Source organism: Apteryx mantelli, chromosome 2, assembly GCF_036417845.1.
Source record: "Apteryx mantelli isolate bAptMan1 chromosome 2, bAptMan1.hap1, whole genome shotgun sequence".
Lineage (NCBI taxonomy): Eukaryota > Metazoa > Chordata > Aves > Apterygiformes > Apterygidae > Apteryx > Apteryx mantelli.
This window is the reverse complement of record NC_089979.1, coordinates 123,249,629-123,268,910: the sequence shown is the minus strand read 5'-3', so window position 1 is coordinate 123,268,910 and position 19,282 is coordinate 123,249,629. Positions and strand designations below refer to the sequence as shown.

Below are 19,282 nucleotides of genomic sequence, written 5' to 3'. Positions count from 1 at the left end.
TAACACTCCTTGGAGGGGAAAGCAGCAACAAGGAAAGTGCACCTTGTGATTTCTCACAAACTTGTAAAGAGCCTTTCAATCTCAGGTCACTTTTGTGCATGGTGGCTGGCAAAGAGATGAACCCTTTCCTTGGAGGGCAGTAAGGCACTTCAGCCTTTCTCATAACAACCTTGCTCATGTTTCAGAGATCTTCTCTTGCAAGCAATAATGCAAATCTCACAGCATTTCCAAGGAGAAGAGTACTGATGTGTGAACTCTTCCATTGCTGTGTGATGGAAAAGCCCTCTGTTCCCTACTTTAACCATTCCGGTTTGCCACCAAAGGTCTTATCCAGAGGATGAAGCAACAGCTCTCTAGAGACCACATCAGTACTAAGAGCTCAATTGGAATGCAAGAAACTGAAGAATAAACTAAAGACTTCCAGGGATTCACAGTCACATGGTTTTACTAAGATGATCTCCATTCTCCCAAACCTTTCCAAAAAGTCTGCTTCTCAGAAAAAGTTTATATCCCTGAAAGGGCTAATTTCCCTCCCCCCCCCTTCCCCCAAGCTTTAAAGAATCAGATTAATTTATTTTACACAGAATTCTTTGGTACTGCCCTGGAACAAAGCAGCAAAGCTTTATGTGAATCTAGTTTGCCTTATGCTGGTAACTTTTTATTTAGATCTGTAGCAAAACAGTACATAGGGCCAACAGGCCTGCCCCACCCTAAAAACTAAAATAAACCTTCCTGAACATTTCAATCCAGCTCTCAAGGGAAGCAGAGGATGAGATGAATTTTATTCTGTCACTGATCGAGGTATTGCAATCCCCTTTAAAAGACAAAAGCTGTGGACTTCTCTGAAACGCACCCTGAATCTCCAAAGCTGTGCTTATTCTTATTTTTGGAAAAAGGTACCACTTTGTTTTAACAAATCCATTCAACTTTATTCCCTTAAAGTCTTTCTACAGGGAGGGGAAGAAGAAAAAAAACCAACCAAAAGCTAGTCATTTCACAAGAAACAACCTTAAATCAAGGGTTTGATTTTCCTTATTTTGATGCTCCTTGTAACCTCTGCTGTTATCCAAGTTAGTTGCACATACTGATAAAAAAACAATAGTAACTTTCAACCCCCCCTCCCAAAAAAAAAAACCCAAACCAAAAAAACCCTAACTTAGCTTTCAGGTGAAAGCAGTAAAAGAAATACTCAAAGGACAGGATACATTAAAGGAAGCCCTGCTTTTTATCTAAACTTTATAATGACTGTACTAAGCCACTAAAATGAATAATTTGGTTTAAACTTAAAGAAATATTGTGCATTTTTATCAGCTTTGCTTTGTGCTGTTTGATTACTGTGTTTTAGAAAAATACACAGAAATGCCAAAAAAGATGCAAACTTGCTCTTTCTGGTGAGTGAATCCCACTCATTTTCACAAATCGTTTAGTCTTCTGGAAACAAGACACTGTGCTCACCAGTAAATCAAACACACTGAGGTATAAAAAGGAGAACAGGAAAGAGTTCTCTGCTGCAGCAGCAATTCAAAAAAATTCCCCCCTCCCATGTCCCCAACCCACAACTCTGCAGTATGATCAAGAACACAAATTCTCTGCAAATACCTATTACTTCCCCCCCCATTAAAAAAAAAAACAACACACACTATAGAGAGCCTTTTTGGCTTAGTCTACAGAATTCACCACACAAATCACCTAATGTGCACAGCAACACATGTTTGTGCATGAAACCCCATCCAGGGGAGAGGTAAAATTTTCTGAACTGCGAGTATGTGGGGAGGGGAAGGGGGAGAAAAAACAGGGGAGGGAAGGGAGGACAATGAGGTAGATAGAATTTAACTTTACAGGCTCACTCCCTGCAGAAAAAGATAAGTACATTCATCTGTAAAAAAATTAAAGATGAGGTAGGTTTGAATTAACGTTGTATTTTTTCATTTTCTCTTAGAAGAATTTCCCTGAGACAGTTTCTTCCTAATTCAAACACAGATTAGAAGATGAGAATTCGATTGTTTCCAAAGTCGACCACAACAATCATGCCATCAGGGGTGACGGCTATACCTGAAGGACGGTCCATTTGACCAAAGCCACTTCCCTGAGTGCCAAACTTGCATAAAAAGCTACCATTTGACTCGAATATCTGCACCCGGTGGTTCCTGGAATCGGCCACAATGATGCGCCCCTCTTGATCCACCGCCACTCCCTGTGGGCGCAGGAACTGGCCGTTCCCAGTACCCTCTGAGCCCAGAAAGCGCGCTGACTGGCAATCTGGATGGATGACCAAAAGGCGATGGTTGTTGAAGTCTGTCACTACCAAGTGGCCCTCGTGATTGAAAGTCACACCTCTGGGGGAATCAAAGTGCTTCCAGAGTGCCCCTTCAAAGCCATACTTGTTCAGAAACACACCATCAGGCCCAAAAAGCTGAACGCGATGGTTCCTTGTGTCAGAGACCAGGATTTTGCCCTCCGTGTTGACAGCCACATCCCATGGGTAATTGAATTGCCCATTCTTGGTTCCTTTCTCCCCAAATTTCAGAATGAACTGCCCCTCAAATGTGAAGATCTGGATACGATGATTGTCCTTGTCAGCCACAATGATTCTACGCGAGATGTCGCAGGCCACGCCAGCAGGCCGATCAAACTGGCCAGGTCGGGAGCCCAGTGTGCCAAACTTGTGATGGAAAGTCCCGCATGGCTTGAACACCTGGATACGGTTATTACTGCGGTCAGCAACGATGATGTAGCCTTCTTTGTCTACACTAACACCCCAGGGGCGGCAGAGTTTGCCATCGCTGTCTCCCTCGCTGCCAAACGAGAGCCCAGGTAGCCCAATACCAATGTAGCTGCGGCCAGATTTCACCATGACTTTGAAGGGGCTGTTCTCAATGTGTTGGTTGCACATCATCACAGACACCAGGTGCTCTCCCTCCAGCTGTGGACGGTAGCTGACCAGGTAGGTCCCATTCTGCTGATCACTGACATCTGCCCCAAACAGGTTTCCATCTGGGCCCATCACCACTGCAGAGATCATGTCACCTCCAGAAAGGCGAGGCTCACCATCATGGTCGTAGCCTATCACTGTGAAAGAGGCTACTTTGCCCTGCAGTGCACGCTTCAGGCCTTCCCCAGTGGCTTTGGTCAGAGGAGCAAAAGCCCCACTGCTGACAAAGCCCATTGATTTAATGGCCATATACAATGCCTGATCAGGGGGAGTAAACATGATCCTGTCATCCTCCTGTGGCTGGAGAAGACCTCTCACGTTCTTCAGCTCCTGCACCTGAGCCAGCATGCGGTCCCGAGCCAGAAGAATATCCATGGTACGACCCTCCTCCAGGACCTGCTGGACAGCACTAATAGTGTTGTCAAGCTTATTTAGGTTCTGACGTAACTTTTCAACTTGCAAGTAGAGTGACTTAGCCTTGACTTGACGAATCTTTTCCACCTTGTGGGGAAAGGAAGGGAGGAGAAGAGAGGAAAGGAAACAAAACAGAGATGTGGAACATTTATATCAGGAAAGACAGAAATATTTCCTAATGTGACTCTTCCACACAAAAAATAATTATGCAGTTGTCACAGGATGTGATAACCAAACAGAACTGCACAACAAGCCCTTCAGAAACCACAATGGGGAGAGAGAAATGAACAAGAACAACTGTATCCAGATAATCATCTGAGGGTTACTATTCACTCCTGTGACATGCATCCTTTTTTTTTTGGGGGGGGGTGTCTTCCTTTACAGGCTTGCTGCACTGGTATGCCATTTGAAAGGAAGAGCTGCTTGTTTATTAACTAATAACGATCTCCTTCCTAAACTGCTATTCTACCTTCTAGTCATAAGGCACATCTTATTTAGACTCTGGAAAGTAGAGAAACTTCCGTGGGTTCCCAAAAATGGATCCCCCCTCCCCCCACACCAAAAAAACTGAGCAGAGGCTGACCCTACTCTAAAAGGAGACTGGAGGCCAATCTGAGTTTCAGAAGGTGGGCTATTATCACATTAGATTGAGGCTAGGAGTCAGCACCAGCTAAGAGAAGTGGGTTCTCCTTACCTCCCAGTCTGCCAGAACTGTGCTTTCAGTTCAGTCTATTTGTACGTGACTGGATAATACCAGACATCTCCCTCCAGGATTTTTAGGGTCCAATTATTTGGTTATTTTCCTTATAGCAAATACTGGCAATCATGCTAAACTACTGCTTTACAACAAGACATCTTAATGTCACTTAAAAGGACACAGAAGGTTGCTGCTAGCTCCTGCTTGGGGGACTGAAACTCAAACAAATATGCTTTGTTTATAACTGTTTTATACATGCCTGTGGTTCGGTTCTTTACTTCTGAAAAAGTTTTTAGACCATCTGGCAAAGACACCTGCTTTGTAAAAGTAAATGAAACATGCAATTACTTTGTTGCTGCAAAAATGCATTTCATTTGCTTGGCTGCAGAACAACAATATTCAGACCAACCAGCAAAATATTGTAGTGAAGAACAACTCGCTGTCTAAAGACCCCTGTCACAGTAGTGAGCAGATGAAAGAAGAAATTCACTACAGACAAACATGCTGTATCACTGAAGTTAAAATGCAAGCGGATTTTACCTGTGTGTTTCAAAAAACTGAAGAGATGCTTCCTCCAACAGCTCATTAAAAATCACAAGTTTTCAGAAGAGATCAGCAAACTGGGGCACTTCCAGTGCCTCAGCTTTGGTACCAAAAATTATTCACTAACATCATTCTTGACATTAGGGCTTAAGCTTTCTGCTTTTTTTTTCCTGGCTAAATTTATTATTTATTATTAGTATTTTTACTACCAAGAACCAGTTTTCCTTCTCAAAATGTGTATTTATAACCTGAAGAGAACTTGCTCTTAATGCAGACATCCCAATAAAGTGCATTTATGCAACTTCTATAGATACAAATGGCTTAGGGGCAACTCTTCTCCTGTACTAGGAATAACTTGAGAGAAAGCTGTCAGGCTTCTCAGGAGAGCTACCAGTGGAAAGTGAGCTTGTAGTACAGTAACTATAAAGTGCATTTTTTAAGCTTACAGTCCACATTCCAAAAAAAAAAAAAAAACGTAAAACATACAAACATCTCCATTAGGAGACTATTGTATGGAACTACTCTAGCTACAGTGAGACTAAACTTTTACCAAGAGTGGTCATTTTGCTGGCAACAGACGTTAAACCAGAAAAATCAATGTGCCAGTCAGTGTTGCTGGAGAAGGGGCAGGGGAGAAGCAGTTTACGGATGGCACTGCTTCCTAGCAGCGTGTGCCCATGCAGCCATGTGTGCAGCAAGTCATCCTGCCCCATTTTGCCAGCACAGGCAGCAGCCATGCAGGGCCTGGTCTCCTACTGCACTTAGTCTGGTGCAGCTGAAGATTACAGGAGCATTGTCTACTCACCCCTTCTCCCACCTCGACCACACATTTCTACTCCCTGCCCTGTATCAAATTTAGCAAACATGGGGCCATAGGACAAGTCAGTTTGACTCACTGCTGATCTGAAAGGACTAAGGGGGTTTCTGTTCAGCTCAACAAGTTGGACCAAAGGCCTGATCCAAACCAACTTCTGCTAGGCAAGCAGGGAAAAGCCATGACCACTAAGTTACCTTTCTGGAATAAGACACTTTTGGTATTGGTATTGTCTCTACTGGAGAGGAAGGGCAGGGGTTTGAGGGGGTGCAGCCAGTGCACCACATACACATCACTGCTGAAGTGAGCGCAAGAGTCTGGGACTGTGTAGATGCTCCTACTGCAGTCTACTTTTTACTTTACTAATAAAGAACTGCATTATTACCTCCCTTCCACCACAAAGAGAAGGACACTACCTTTATTGAAAGTAAAATATGTTTTTGGATGGGGGGTGGGGGGGGGGGAACGAAAGTTAGTCTTGTGGAATTCCTACTCGTCTGTTCCAAGGAGAAAAAAAGCTTCCTTTACATGCAAAGGAAAGAAGCAAAGTAGAGCACATAAGCTGTACTTAATTCTGCAATGGTGTATCAAAGAGTTTTTAAAGACATCTTTGAATACAAGGTATCAAAGACACTTCCCCATGCTGTCAGTACTGGAGACAGCCCTTTTTCCAGGGCTGTGAGGTATTGCAGCTGAGCCAGTAGGGGGAGTGTCTACCTTTCCTGTGGGATTGAACTTGTGTGAGGATACAGTAGTCCCTGTTAAACAAACAAACAAAAAAAACCAACCAACCCCCCCCTCCAGTTTCTAATATTAAGAGATACCTTCAATACAAAACTATCTTGGCCCAGATTCCAGCATCCTGCTTCCTACAGAACAGCAGCTTAACCCCTAAGTTTATTTTAAACTGTAGTGTTTGAATTCAGAGTCAACGTTCCTTGGATGGGTAGCAGAATCTGACCCTGCACCAGTTAAAAAGCATGTTTCCAGTTTAAAAGGTCACCTGCTAGCAAATAAAGTGTACAAAATACAAATATTAGGCGCATACCTTCCAGAGCAGCTCGCACTCCCGCTCTTCCAGGGCCTTCTTATGTCTAGCTGTCACTGCTTTGACTTCAGACTGTACCACCTTAGCTTTCATCTCAACCTGCTCTGCCACTGCCTGGGCCTGTTCAATGCTCAGCTGGAGAGGGGGGGAAAAAAAAAAAAAAAAAAGCACGCTTACAGTTCAGCCAAACCAATTAAAACTGCATTAGAGAACTGGCTCTTACATTTAACTCTATGCCTGCAGCAGAAGGCACAAAGTGACTCTCCAAGTTTTATCAAGCCATCATCCATTTCAAACATCAAACCCTGGAAACTGACATAACTAAAAAAATCCATTACACAGGGTTTAAACCTTCAGGGTACCCTGCATCAACACCACAGACTAAGGTTGTGGTGCAATTTCAGCAAGCAGTTGATGTGAACTCAAACGTAAGAGAGTTGTACATAGACATTCAGGCTCAGGTTCTACCGTGTATAGAGGGTCCAAAGTTACTCTTGGTCTTCAAAATGGTTCAGACTGGTGTTCTGCAGCACACACTAACTGCTTCCAGTAAGAAATGGCACTGTAACAAACAGACTTTTATCTCTGCAGAGCTGCACAGAAATACCTTAACAGAATATAAATAGGTAAAAGAATCTCCACACAGACTAGATAGTGATTACTAAAAAACCATTAATGGGGTTATCCACACTTTGGATAGAGACCAAACTGTTAGTTTTTATTAATAATAAAGTACAAGTATTGAAATGCATTCTGTAGCAGCGCTCTGCACGCATGCAGAATATGTTTGGAAGGAACATGTACAGTGACTAAACCTCTTTTCTCATCTAAAAGAGAAAAATTGCAGAATTTTGTAAGTTTCCTTCTCAAGCTGCTCCCAGTTTCACAAATTGTTACAGAAAAGGGCATAAAAGCAAACAAGATAAAAGCAGGCAAATCTGAGGGATCAAAACTACTACAAAGGAAAATTTTTATAGCAAGAATTAACTGGATCTTTAGAACTAAACCTTGAATATTTCTGTCATGCAGTGAACCAGCATTAAGTGTGCAGATGAGATAGTGAATCCTTAAAGGAGGCATTAGTTTATTAGTTACAGAATCCTGGGAGAAAAAAAAAAAAAAAAGTATGGCACTGTACTAGCAAACATTTGATTTTTCTTTCCTCCTGTCATAAGGAAGGCATATCACAGCATCTTTTTATCTCTAGGATTTTAAGAATTCTGGAGCTGCTTATATCAACATACTGAAAATAATTATCCAACCCCCTACAGACCTACACCACACACCACTGCAGCAGCTTGACTGGCAAGAATTTAGTTTGTTGATGACTGAGAAAGGAACTCAAGAACTCACCTCTTTGCTCTCAATACATACTGAAAGCCATGGAAACATCCACGGGTATTTGTTTTTCAAATACAGCATTTTATGATAGGCTTTACAATGCCTTTCCCTCATTCTGGTCTGAGATGGGTCCATTTCAGAGCTTTTGAGCTGTTTGAGCCTAGATGGTGAGGGAATGCTTCGGCAGAAAGCATCTTTAGGAAGCTGTGCTTCATGTGTGGTGTTATCCAAGATATTGTTCCTCAGAAATGCAGTCTTAATAAACAGAAGGCAAAAGAGTAATTTGCTAAAGGCTTTACAGTAGTACATTTGGGGCCTTCTGGCAAATATCCTCAGTTTAATTCTGTACCTGTGTATGTACTAATCAGTGAGCCACCTGATGTGGCAATCACAAGCTATCTGACATGATCCAGCTTTGTCTAGAAAGTCAGACAAGGGCTTTGTTATCTTTTATGGAAGTTAGTCATCAGTATTTCCAGAATCTGATCTGACAAATATAACAGTAGCTAGTTTATACCAGTAATGGGAGTGTTACCACTCAATAGAACATCTTCATAAAAGCAGAATTGTACTGACACTTGGATGTTTTTCCATTTCAGGCAGTTACTCGAAAAATACATTTAATTTAACCTAGTTGTTTTAAAGTCACATGAAACTAGAAGACTGAAGGGAAAGAGAAAGACCATGCAACTTGGTCAGAGGATTGGAGACAATGAGATGAAGACGACCCTGAGAAAACTCTCAAAGATGATGGCAGCGTTTCTGGTCTTTAATACCAGGAAGCCAACAGCAAACTGTTTGGTAGAAGAAAATGGGACTGCTGCTTCAAGACTCCTTGGTAGAACAAGGCTAATTAAGAGAAGCATGTTCCTTCATGCAACTCCCAGTTCTGTCACCTTGGCTGCATTTTTTAAACAAGGCTTAGACTTGGGGACAGTTCAAATACCCCACTCCCACTGGAGGCAGACCTGACCTGTCTTCATGCAAAGCTTCTGGCAGACAAATCTGACTCAATGCTTCAAGATCACAGAAAGTGAAAATCCCATTACAACAATTAGCAAAGCACAGATGAAGTCACAACTGCCCACAGATTAAGACTTGATGTAAGCCAATAACTCTGTCCTTGCAGGAAGGGGTCTAAATGCAAGAAATACTGTGCTTCTATTTCACCTGTGCCTCACAATTCAAATACAGAGGCAGCTTCTACTACAGGGAGAAAGCATGTATTTCTTCAAAACTAACCTAGAGGAGTCTTATCAAGTACAGCAAAACACCCTCCTGCTTTTGCAAAAGGAAGCAAGTATCTCCTTAAATATTTAAGTGCTAGGGAAAACTACACTGCCCATGTATATTCCAATTCTAGCAAGGATGCCTGTGGAGGCAGAAAAGTCTTGGTTTACCCATTTGAGCTTTCTGAACAGCAGTATCTATTAGGACCATGGCCTGTGTGCCTTCTCATACCTTATAGCTAAGAGCAATCCCAACTACCCTCACAGTACTTTATCAAAACCAGAATCCACCTCTCAAGAACTCTGTAATAGCAGGAGAGGTATTAATCCCTGTAGATTGTGATCTTCCATTTGTAGGAACCACACAGTTACAGCAAGGTAAGCAACTGTGCTATGAATGCATCCCCACACACTAGTCTCTAGAAGCTGCACTCTGTAGCATGAGGTTGTCTGCCAATAACTTATGATGCCACCCTGATTCACTCTACAGGTCTGGGGCTGGAATAGCTCACAGAAGGGCAATGAGTGACACCTGAAGCACTAAAGCTCTAATAAACAGGCTATTTTTGGACTGCCCAAGATACTGACAAAGCTTTGGACAAGATCACACTATCCCTCATTATGCCCAGACAGGGTAGAACAATCTAGGAAGGCTGACCAGGCAAACACACAGTAGCAGGTAGTGACTGGGTGGGGAGCAGGGGAAGGGAGGGCAGGCAGGCAAGTTCTTATATAAAGAAGCAACATTTCGTGTTCTGGTCAGGCACAATCTACAGCAAACCCTTATTAAAGGAAAGCACCTTGTACTGATGAACTCTAGTGGCAGGTGATAACTGTTCCAGTACTTGTGAATGAGATGGTTAGCCAGCGCACGTGCCTGGGAAACAGAAGACAAGGGCTGGGTTTAACAGAGCATCTGGTTCAGTTATTGAAGTTGAGAGGGATGCCAACTATGTTGGCCCTTGCTGTTGGTTGCTACAGTAAATTGCTTATTTGCAGCTATACCTATTCACTTGCATGACTTCCCTGCGGCCCGAAGATGGACAAGACACTTCTCCTTCCATTAAGGATGTCAGTGTGTGCATGTGTGTGTGTGTGTGTGTGTGGGGGGGGGGGGGCAACAAAAAACAAAAAATCCTTTTGTCCTGCTGCTTTTAAAGGAAGGACTTCCTAATGCACCTTGCAAACTTCAGGACTGATATTGGTACTTCCAGTTCTTCAGATTAAAATTTAAGCAATGACAGTGTTTGTGCAGGTAATGGTGTTCCACAGGGCCATGAAAAAGGAAACCTTGTAATTCAAGCCTCTAGCAGGGCAGAGACACAAACGTGTTTTCATGAAGGAAAGCAATTCAGCCCCGCAGACATCACAGAATCACAGAATGGTTGAGGTTGGAAGGGACCTCTGGAGATCATCTAGTCCAACCCCCCTGCTCAAGCAGGGTCACCTAGAGCACGTTGCAAGGATCACGTCCAGGTGGGTCTTGAATATCTCCAGAGAAGGAGACTCCACAACCTCTCTGGGCAACCTGTTCCAGTGCTCTGCCACCCTCACAGTGAAAAAGTTTTTCCTCATGTTCAGATGGAACTGTCTGTGTTTCAGTTTGTGCCCGTTGCCTCACGTCCTGTCGCTGGGCACCACTGAAAAGAGTCTGGCTCCATCCTCTCGACACCCTCCCTTCAGATACTTGTACACGTTGATAAGATCTCCTCTCAGCCTTCTCTTCTCCAGGCTAAACAGGCCCAGCTCTCTCAGCCTTTCCTCATAAGAGAGATGCTCCAGTCCCCTAATCATCTTTGTAGCCCTTCGCTGGACTTGCTCCAGTAGTGCCACATCCCTCTTGTACTGGGGAGCCCAGAAATGGACGCAGTACTCTAGATGTGGCCTCACCAGGGCTGAGTAGAGGGGAAGAATCACCTCCCTCGACCTGCTGGCAACACTCTTCCTGATGCACCCCAGGATACCATTGGCCTTCTTGGCCACAAGGCCACATTGTTGCCTCATGCTTAACTTGGTGTCCACCAGCACTCCCAGGTCCTTCTCAGCAGAGCTGCTTTCCAGCAGGTCAACCCCCAACCTGTACTGGTGCATGGGGTTATTCCTCCCTAGGTGCAGGACCCTGCACTTGCCTTTGTTGAACTTCATGAGGTTCCTCTCCACCCAGCTCTCCAGCCTGTCCAGGTCTCTCTGAATGGCAGCACAGCCCTCTGGCGTATCAGCCACTCCTCCCAGTTTGGTCTCATCAGCAAACTTGCTGAGGGTGCACTCTGTCCCTTCATGCAGGTCATTGATGAAGAAGTTGACCAAGACTGGACCCAGTCCTGACCGCTGGGGGACACCGCTAGCTACAGGCCTCCAACTAGACTGCGCCGCTGATCACAACTCTGAGCTCTGCCATTCAGTCAGTTCTATCACTAGCTACTGCTTCTAAGATATTTCAGAATTCCTGGTTGTTCTCTCTAAGCCTATCCAAATAGCAACATAAAACAATCAAAAAACAGACTTTAACAGGGGAGAACACAATTGCCATGCAGTATTACCTGTACTTTTCAGATCTCAGAGTGTTAAATGAGAATTATTACATGTGCAAGTCTCAGTTTTTGTTCTCCAGACATTTTGTACAAACTGAAGAATTTGCCTTGTTGAATCTCCAAGCTAGCTATTCCTATCAATTCATACAGCATTTTACATCTTCAAGACTTGGCACCCCACACAAACCTCCCTACGTGCAAGCGTCCCTGGCAGCAGGGGCCGGGGCATCAGTGCCTGCACACAGCATGGTAAATCAAACATTCCTTTCCAGGGCAAGCCTGCAGACCCAGACCTGCCCAGCCAGTTCCTACAGGCTCCAGTCAGCTTTGAGTAAGAGATGAACAGCAAAGTTGTATCAGACCCAGGTGTCCTCTTGGACACCTCTGAACTCCTCTTTAGCTACATTTCATAACCTGAACCCTCCCCTCCATCCTTTAAGTAATGGGCTTGCAAGTTAGAGTGGCTCTGACATGGCAACTGATGCTGCAGCATAATGCTAGGAGAAGCTGACTGCAAGACTCAGGAGTAGCAATTTCAAATGAAATTAGCATCATAGACCTTCATAGTCAACTCAGATATGTAGAAATACAAACAAATGGTTCAAAGAAGGATTTGCCACTCTAAAATGGCCATTTTCAACAATTCTCCCAGTTTCTTCTCTTCTATTGGATATTAGAAACTGAAGCCTCAAATTAACAAAAGGCCTTCTACAGTTCCATCTTAACATTTTCTATGGAATATCTGAATATAAAGTCAGGTAATATTCTAGAAACATCACTACTCCAGATTTGCACTACTGAGGATTTTTTAATACAAAATTGTGGCCAGAAAGGGGCACCACTCAAGGAGAGAGAGGAAAAAAAAAAAATCATTACAGAACATCTGTGGTGATAGACACTACAAACCAGAAAAGCAGATGCTAATGCCCTCGCCGTGCAGTTTCTACAGTCCTGCACCCAAGTTAAATCAGTATGTCCACATAGCACAAAACAGCTATTTAGAGAGGCCTCTGAAACAGCAGAGTCCGTTAATCTGGATGCAATGTCATGACGTTGGATCTGTATGAGTTCAGGAAGTTATTCATTTGAACACACAGTGGCACAACACAAAATGGTGCAGAACACAACTGTGGCAGCACCATGAGATGTAGTAAGGCTGTTGCAATCCATTAATGCCAGCATCAGTTTTAGTTTTTTTCTTCTCCCCAAAGATTGGGGGAGGTGGAGGGGTAATAATTTTGAAAGCATTAATCCCAGTACTTTTAAACTTGCTAACCCCTTTAAGTTTTCTGATAAAGGTGCAAACGTTTGGAGAACAAGTTCAACTTTAAAGCAAAACGTTTTGTTTTCTTCTGAGGGCTCTTTCAGCATTTCAGGGATGAACAGACCACAGATACTGTGTAAAGAACCTTAAATACACTCTTACCTACCTCAATAGAGAGAATTTAGATCTTCACTAAGAATTTAAGAGGAAACTTATCCTAGTTAGAGGATATCTAGGCAACAAACCCTTGAGATGCATATTCTCTGACAAACCCTCTCTAACTTTAAAAGCATGTTAAATACAAACACATTATATACAAAAACCTTAAGGAATCTTTCTAAATGTATCAAGTTAGCCCTCTTCCACCAAATGCTAAAGGTGTTCCATGTAGCATCCATAATATTATTCATTTTCAGTTCCTTATGGTAACATAAAAAGGTATAGAGAGCGTTTTGCAATTAGAGTTTTGCAATTACTTACCGTTTTAGAGCAGGATAAAACAATCAGGACAATAGCTAGCTTTTACCAGCATCAAAAAGTGGGTGTACACTTCATACCATTTTTCTACTACAGAAATGAATTGGAAGATCTTATACAAAGTACAGTTACAGAAAGGATGTTAGGATTTCATCCTAGTAGTGGCTTTGCAGTAATGTGGGTATGGCTTTAGCACAAATCAAAGTAGGTGGGTAAATTTAAACGTTTCAACCCCAAAAAGGTGAAAAACTAGATATCTCTCAGTTATGTTGGGTAAACAGAATTAAAAAAAGAAGCTTTGATGAAGGAAGGGCTAAAGGCCAGGTTAACTCATGTCATAAACTGACAAAATAAATCACTTTGGTTTGTACTGCAAAAACAGACTTTTTCCCTTAAAAGTTTCAGGCAAAACAGTAGTTTGGACAGTGATACATGTAAAACCCATTTTCCCTGATAAACATCTGCTCATACATTAATCTAAAGAATTCACTAAAACACAATACAAAAAAATAACTATGAGTACCCAAAGAAATTCAGCCTCTATTGATACAAATCCTAGATTTAGATTAAGGACCTAACTGAGCCTTCCACCTGGGCCATTACAAAAGGACAACTGACTTAGCTTCCATTTTGTTTACTAAGCTTCATTTCAGATTCTCAAACCTGCAAAGTCTGACTGCAAAGCCATGCACCCTGAAACAACTTGATTTTCATCCATTTCCAGTAACTTATGTGACAACCCCAGACCAATCCTTTGCGGCACAGCAGCTCCATCCTTCTCAGGTATCGGCCTCCCAGCAGCACAGAGTCCATGCGGGAACCTGTAAGGAAGCTCCACTGAAGGGCGGAGGCTGATGCCAACTCATCGGCTTCCTTCTTGGGTTGACCAAGTTTCTTATAGTACTCCCCCTTCTCTAAAGTTAAGGCATTCAGGTTCCAATTCATCTGCTTCTTACCGCCTCCCCACAGGAATCCCCACAATGTATTCCTGCAAGACAAAGGGGCATTGCTTTAATGGCCCTCCTGACCACCAGCTCATAAGCCTTTGATGCTGGAAGATAACAGAGTCACTTCCTCCATGTTCTGATAATGGCCTAGCCCGGCTGCAAGCTTCAGCTTTTAAATTAATGCACTGTCAAACATCCCAGCAAAAGCAACTAAAGGTTTGGACTAGAACAGCAGTTTAAAAAAAGTTTAAAAAGTTTAAAAAAAAAGTCAGCATATAGAGATCAAATTGTATTTTAACATGTTCACCTGGAAATTAACCCTAAATGGGAGCACTCAGTGCTTCACTGTTACGCAAGTGTGTTATATACATATGTATGTACCTATGTGTAATCTATACAATTACACATGTATAGATGTATTTTAAGAACATGACATTTTGAAGAAGCCATCCATCATTGTAACAGATTTACATTCAGTTTGTGGCCCAGCCCTTGGAACACACCTGAAAGACAGTTAAGTATGCAGTTTCATGAGGTAAAACAAGGCAGCATGACAAGCTCCTGTGTCAAAAGGGAAGGGTCCTTCCCCCACCCCTGCCTCCTCATTAATCTGATAACAACTTTGGCTTTCAGACCCTTCTGAGAGTCAATTCAAGTCACTGAAAATGCTAGAAAATTTTCCCAGCTAGGAGGATAGCTTTCCACTGAGATAAACCTGCTCAGAAAGAGGTCCTGCAAGGACCAGAGATTGTTATTTCCATTCTGCTCCCTGGCACCACAAACAGTGCTTGTAGCAGTGCAGTGAAGCAGCCCAGGGAGCTGACCCAGCCAAAAAGTAATCCTACAGAAAGGTTATCCTTTCAGCTGGATCAGCTCACCACTCTGTTGCACAAGCACCAGTTCTCAAGTTAGGGACAGGCTTAGAAATGCATGATCCAGGCCGGGACCAGAGCAGCAAAGCCGAGCAATAGAAAGCTACTGCAGAATCTCACCGAGGAAAGCAAGCCCCTTGTTACCAGGCTTGCTATTTGTTATAGAAGAGTTCAACTCCTCTGTAAAGTGAGGTTTGTACTTTCCAGTTGTTTGATCCACAGAAGCCTGATCTAGTCTGTCACTCCTGAAATGGATCCTAACTTACAGCTTTCTTAAAGTCTGAAAAACAATCTCCTCCAAAGCCACAGGAAGAGTTTAAATAAACATTTCTTCCTAAAAGCCTTCAACTTTGGTTAACCAGATACTCTCCAACAGGTTGACTCACGGCTTGATTTCCTCCCTCCTGCAAGGCCCTTCAGCAGAATCCACCTTTCCTTCTGACAAGCAAAGCAGAGTGGCCCAGGAGAAATCCTTCACTCAGCTACCCCTCCCTGCCCATCCTCAACAGCTCATGTCAGAGAACTATCACTTTCATAGCCTACCAAGAAAGAGTTACTAGTAAAGTAGTTTGAATCAATCCCACCAAGAACTGCTACTGCACCATATTACTTTTCAATCCCCTTAGAACTGAAGTCTTCTGTATTCCTCACATTGCAGCTTGTGACCAGTATTGACATTTAATCTTGTGCTAATTGTTTCCAGTCTCCAAGAAAAGCCCCCAACCCAATTTCTTTTAATTTAGAGTCTAGTTAATTTAGAGATTGTCTCAAATCCATGCTGACATACTCTCCTCCCTGGGATAAGCATATAGCTTCACAGCGCACATTCTGTATGGCAGGCTCACTGTGTTGCCTTTTGACTTGAACACCTCTGCTTTTCTTTCAACTGTGTCCCAAGTTCATCTAGTTTTTGCTGACTGCTTATGTAGCAGCTGTCTGGAGTTGTAGTCTTCCTTATTCAAGAATACACTCAGGTTACCACCTCCTCAGCTTTATTACTTGTGTTTGCTCACTAAACCTGTTTTATATAGTGATTCAGGTTAAAAAAAAAATCCCCACACACCCAAACCTACTGTACTAATAAGAGTACTTTTTTGAAAAGCTTGGTTCATTTTACAAAAATCTTTCACACAAACCACCTACTGAATACACCCGAGACAGTCTCTTAGCCTGCATGGGCAATAACTAGACTAGGGCAAAGTAAACTGAATTGAGCTATTTGTTTGAATTACATGAACAAGGTTTGTACCACCCACCCTGGAGCTGAACCATCACTAAGTAGTCAGCTCCAATGTAAAAAGCAGAAGAGAACTAGGAAGAAAGCAAAGTAAAGCCAGTAGAAAGTATGCAGGCACAAAAGCATACATGCCAATACTAGCAGAGTGATACTGTATGTCATTCTGCTACTTTCTGCTCCAAGAGACAGTCACTACTTAGATGATTAAGAGCCCTGGAGGTCACAAGCAGTAAATTTAATTACTAACAGATAAGCCCTTGTTTAGGACAGCTTGGAGAAATTCAAAACACTGCTCTAGTGAGGTTCTTTAAACTAGTATAATCCCTTCCTTCTTGCTCATTCTGGGGACGTTAAATGCTTCAGTATGGCTTCTACTGAAGAGCCTTATGATCCATGCTGACAATTTAAAAACAAATCTTGGAAGGAGCTGATGTTTGCAGAATCCTACGTAAGCATGAGGCTTTAAATTAGCTATTCAGCTCCAAACACTTACGTGTTTGCTGTTCTGATGCACATAACTAACAAATTAACATCAAAAGCTAAAGGGTGACCTCAACAACAGTTTAGTATCTATACTCTCACAGTACTTGTTTCATGTTGCAGGTGCAGAGACTTAAAGAGAAATTAGCTGCTCCTGTCCCACTGAACAAACTTAAAAACTATTTTATTCTCATTAATCAGTGAGGCAGGAAATTGTCACCCACATTGCAGAAAGGGATCCAACTTTAAAACAAGCAAATCCCTCCCACCTCCCCCCATAACCACACACACCCATGAAGACACACAAACCTGATCCCTAGTGACCTGCCCTGAGTACACAGAAATACTGTCGTGCAGCAGGGAAGTGAGCTAGGAGAAACTGAAAGGAGAAGTCACTGCCAATGGCACTGGAGGAAGAGACCTAACATTTTATTTAGAAAGAAAAAAAAATCTAAAATCCCACTGAAATCCTCATCTACTAGAGATAAGCAATGATAGGATGACAGCAGTTTTCATTTGTAACGTGTATGTTTGTCAGGAAAGGGAAGAAAAAAACCTGGGAGTACTTGCACACACATCTCAAAGAAAGCTTACTTCATGTCCCTAAGGTTTTGCTGGTGTATACTCAAAAGAACACCTTATTGACCCAATTTCATACAGAAGTGTTGAGTTTCAGCGAAGTGTCCAGCTCAAGTGTGGAGCATTTGAGGATGGCAAAACTAAACTCAGTGGAGATTGTTTGCAGAAGTCTGGAAGTGAGCAGTACTGTTTAACTTGCCCAAGAGATGCACTACCTTAAAGCTTTGAAGAATGTGATCATTCAGAGTCTAGCTTCCCATCATGCTTTTCCCCATCTAAAAATCTCTTTACAGGCAAAATTATGGCTAATATCATATAATAGTTGCTACTAGGTATTATTTAGCCTAAGTAACAACCTACAGGTTAAGTTAAGTTAACTCCCTATGTAAATTCCTTCTGCAGTTTGAAGCACTGTGCTATTTTCCTTCCAGTCCTTATACTTCCATTGGAAGACAGCTGAGGTAGGATGCAATAACAAGCAGCTACAACATGCATCTGTGTATGCAGAGTAATATTTTAATGGAGAGGTGCCACACAACCAGTTTCAGCCACAGAACGATATACTTTTGACTAGCTCCAACCCCCCACCCATGCATGTTAGAAATTTCACACTGATCCAAACAGCTGATTAATATTTTGCATTTAGTGGCAAAATTGAACCACACTTATACTGTGGCCTGTACTTTTAGTGCTAGATGCTGTACAGACATGAAGGACAGCTGAAATTAAGTCTCAGTTGTAAAAACAAAAATGGGCTTGGCGCTACTATACAAGATCAGAACTTTGTTCAAAATGCTTCGCACTCAAGTTAATTTGTACAGAGCGTTAAACATATTGCTATTTACAAGACAGGATGATGCAGCAAGAATGCAAAATTCACATAACAGCACTTTGTTTTCAGCTACACAGACACTTCTGTCAAAAATCTCAGAGAGCAGAAGTAGTGAGAAGACTGACAGCAGAAGCAGAGAGAGCTTTTTGCCGGACACCTTGCCCTGCAACAGACACAGCTTGGGGTGGGTGGGGGTATGTGAAGAGACAGGAAAGGGAGAAAAATAAAATACTCAAGTTGGGTGTATCTTACTTGAATAGCCTGTCGTCCTTGCTGAGCATCTGCCAAGAGCTGGATGGTGAGAGTCCTGGAATCCTGGAGGGCATCTTGGAGGTAGATAAAGCTGTGACCCACATGTCGTCCCATGGTACATTCCCGACATATGGGGACAGAACAGGTATCACAGTAGAAATGCAACACCTAGAAGAGAAAAACCTGTATCACTACCTATAATAAAGGATTAGAGAGAAAAGTGTCAGGAAGGAAAAAAGCCCAAGCACGTAACTATAAAAGGAGATGTTACAGGCTATAATGATGGGCGAAGACTTCACAATAGTCTCTCCACAGAGGAAAAGCTATCCCGCCTAGTAAGCTCCTGATCATACTCCCAACAGTTGGGTGGAAGTGTCATTGTTTTCTTTGCAATACAATACTAGGAAGAATGTCCACATCAACCTTCTCTTAAGAATGGAAGCCATCTGCCAACACTTGCAGATTGGAGATGTCATCTATGGCAAGTTTCAGATGAAGATTTTTCCTGCATACACAAACACTACATTCTCTTAGGTGGGTCATGTATTAATCACTGCACTGTAGAACTGGAAGCGTCCCATCCCCATCTCCTCCGCCTCAGAAGGGGAAGACAGGTTATCCATGCTTAGAACCATCCTCTCCGTTTTCTCAAAACATGTAAATCCCTTAAGTTCAGGGCAGTGACAATGTTAGGCACAACTCCCTTCTACCACTCCCAACAGGAAAGCAAGTCTTTGCTATACCATAGCATTTCATATGCTAGGGACATTTGGAGATACAGGAGTTGGAGACC

At 42.6% G+C, this 19,282-nt stretch overlaps 1 protein-coding gene across 1 annotated transcript in view; it reads right to left on the bottom strand.

Annotated features, from left to right (window-relative positions):
• Positions 1-1,955: 1,955 nt before the first annotated feature.
• TRIM71 (tripartite motif containing 71) overlaps positions 1,956-19,282 on the bottom strand; it is a 56,903-nt gene continuing 39,576 nt past the window's right edge. The window contains exons 2-4 of the mRNA XM_067292460.1: positions 18,490-18,657; positions 6,449-6,583; positions 1,956-3,433 (exon numbers count right to left, since the gene is read on the bottom strand). Coding sequence (XP_067148561.1) covers positions 1,982-3,433; positions 6,449-6,583; positions 18,490-18,657 — 1,755 coding nt within the window. The 3' untranslated portion in view covers positions 1,956-1,981. The remainder of the gene's footprint in view (positions 3,434-6,448; positions 6,584-18,489; positions 18,658-19,282) is intronic.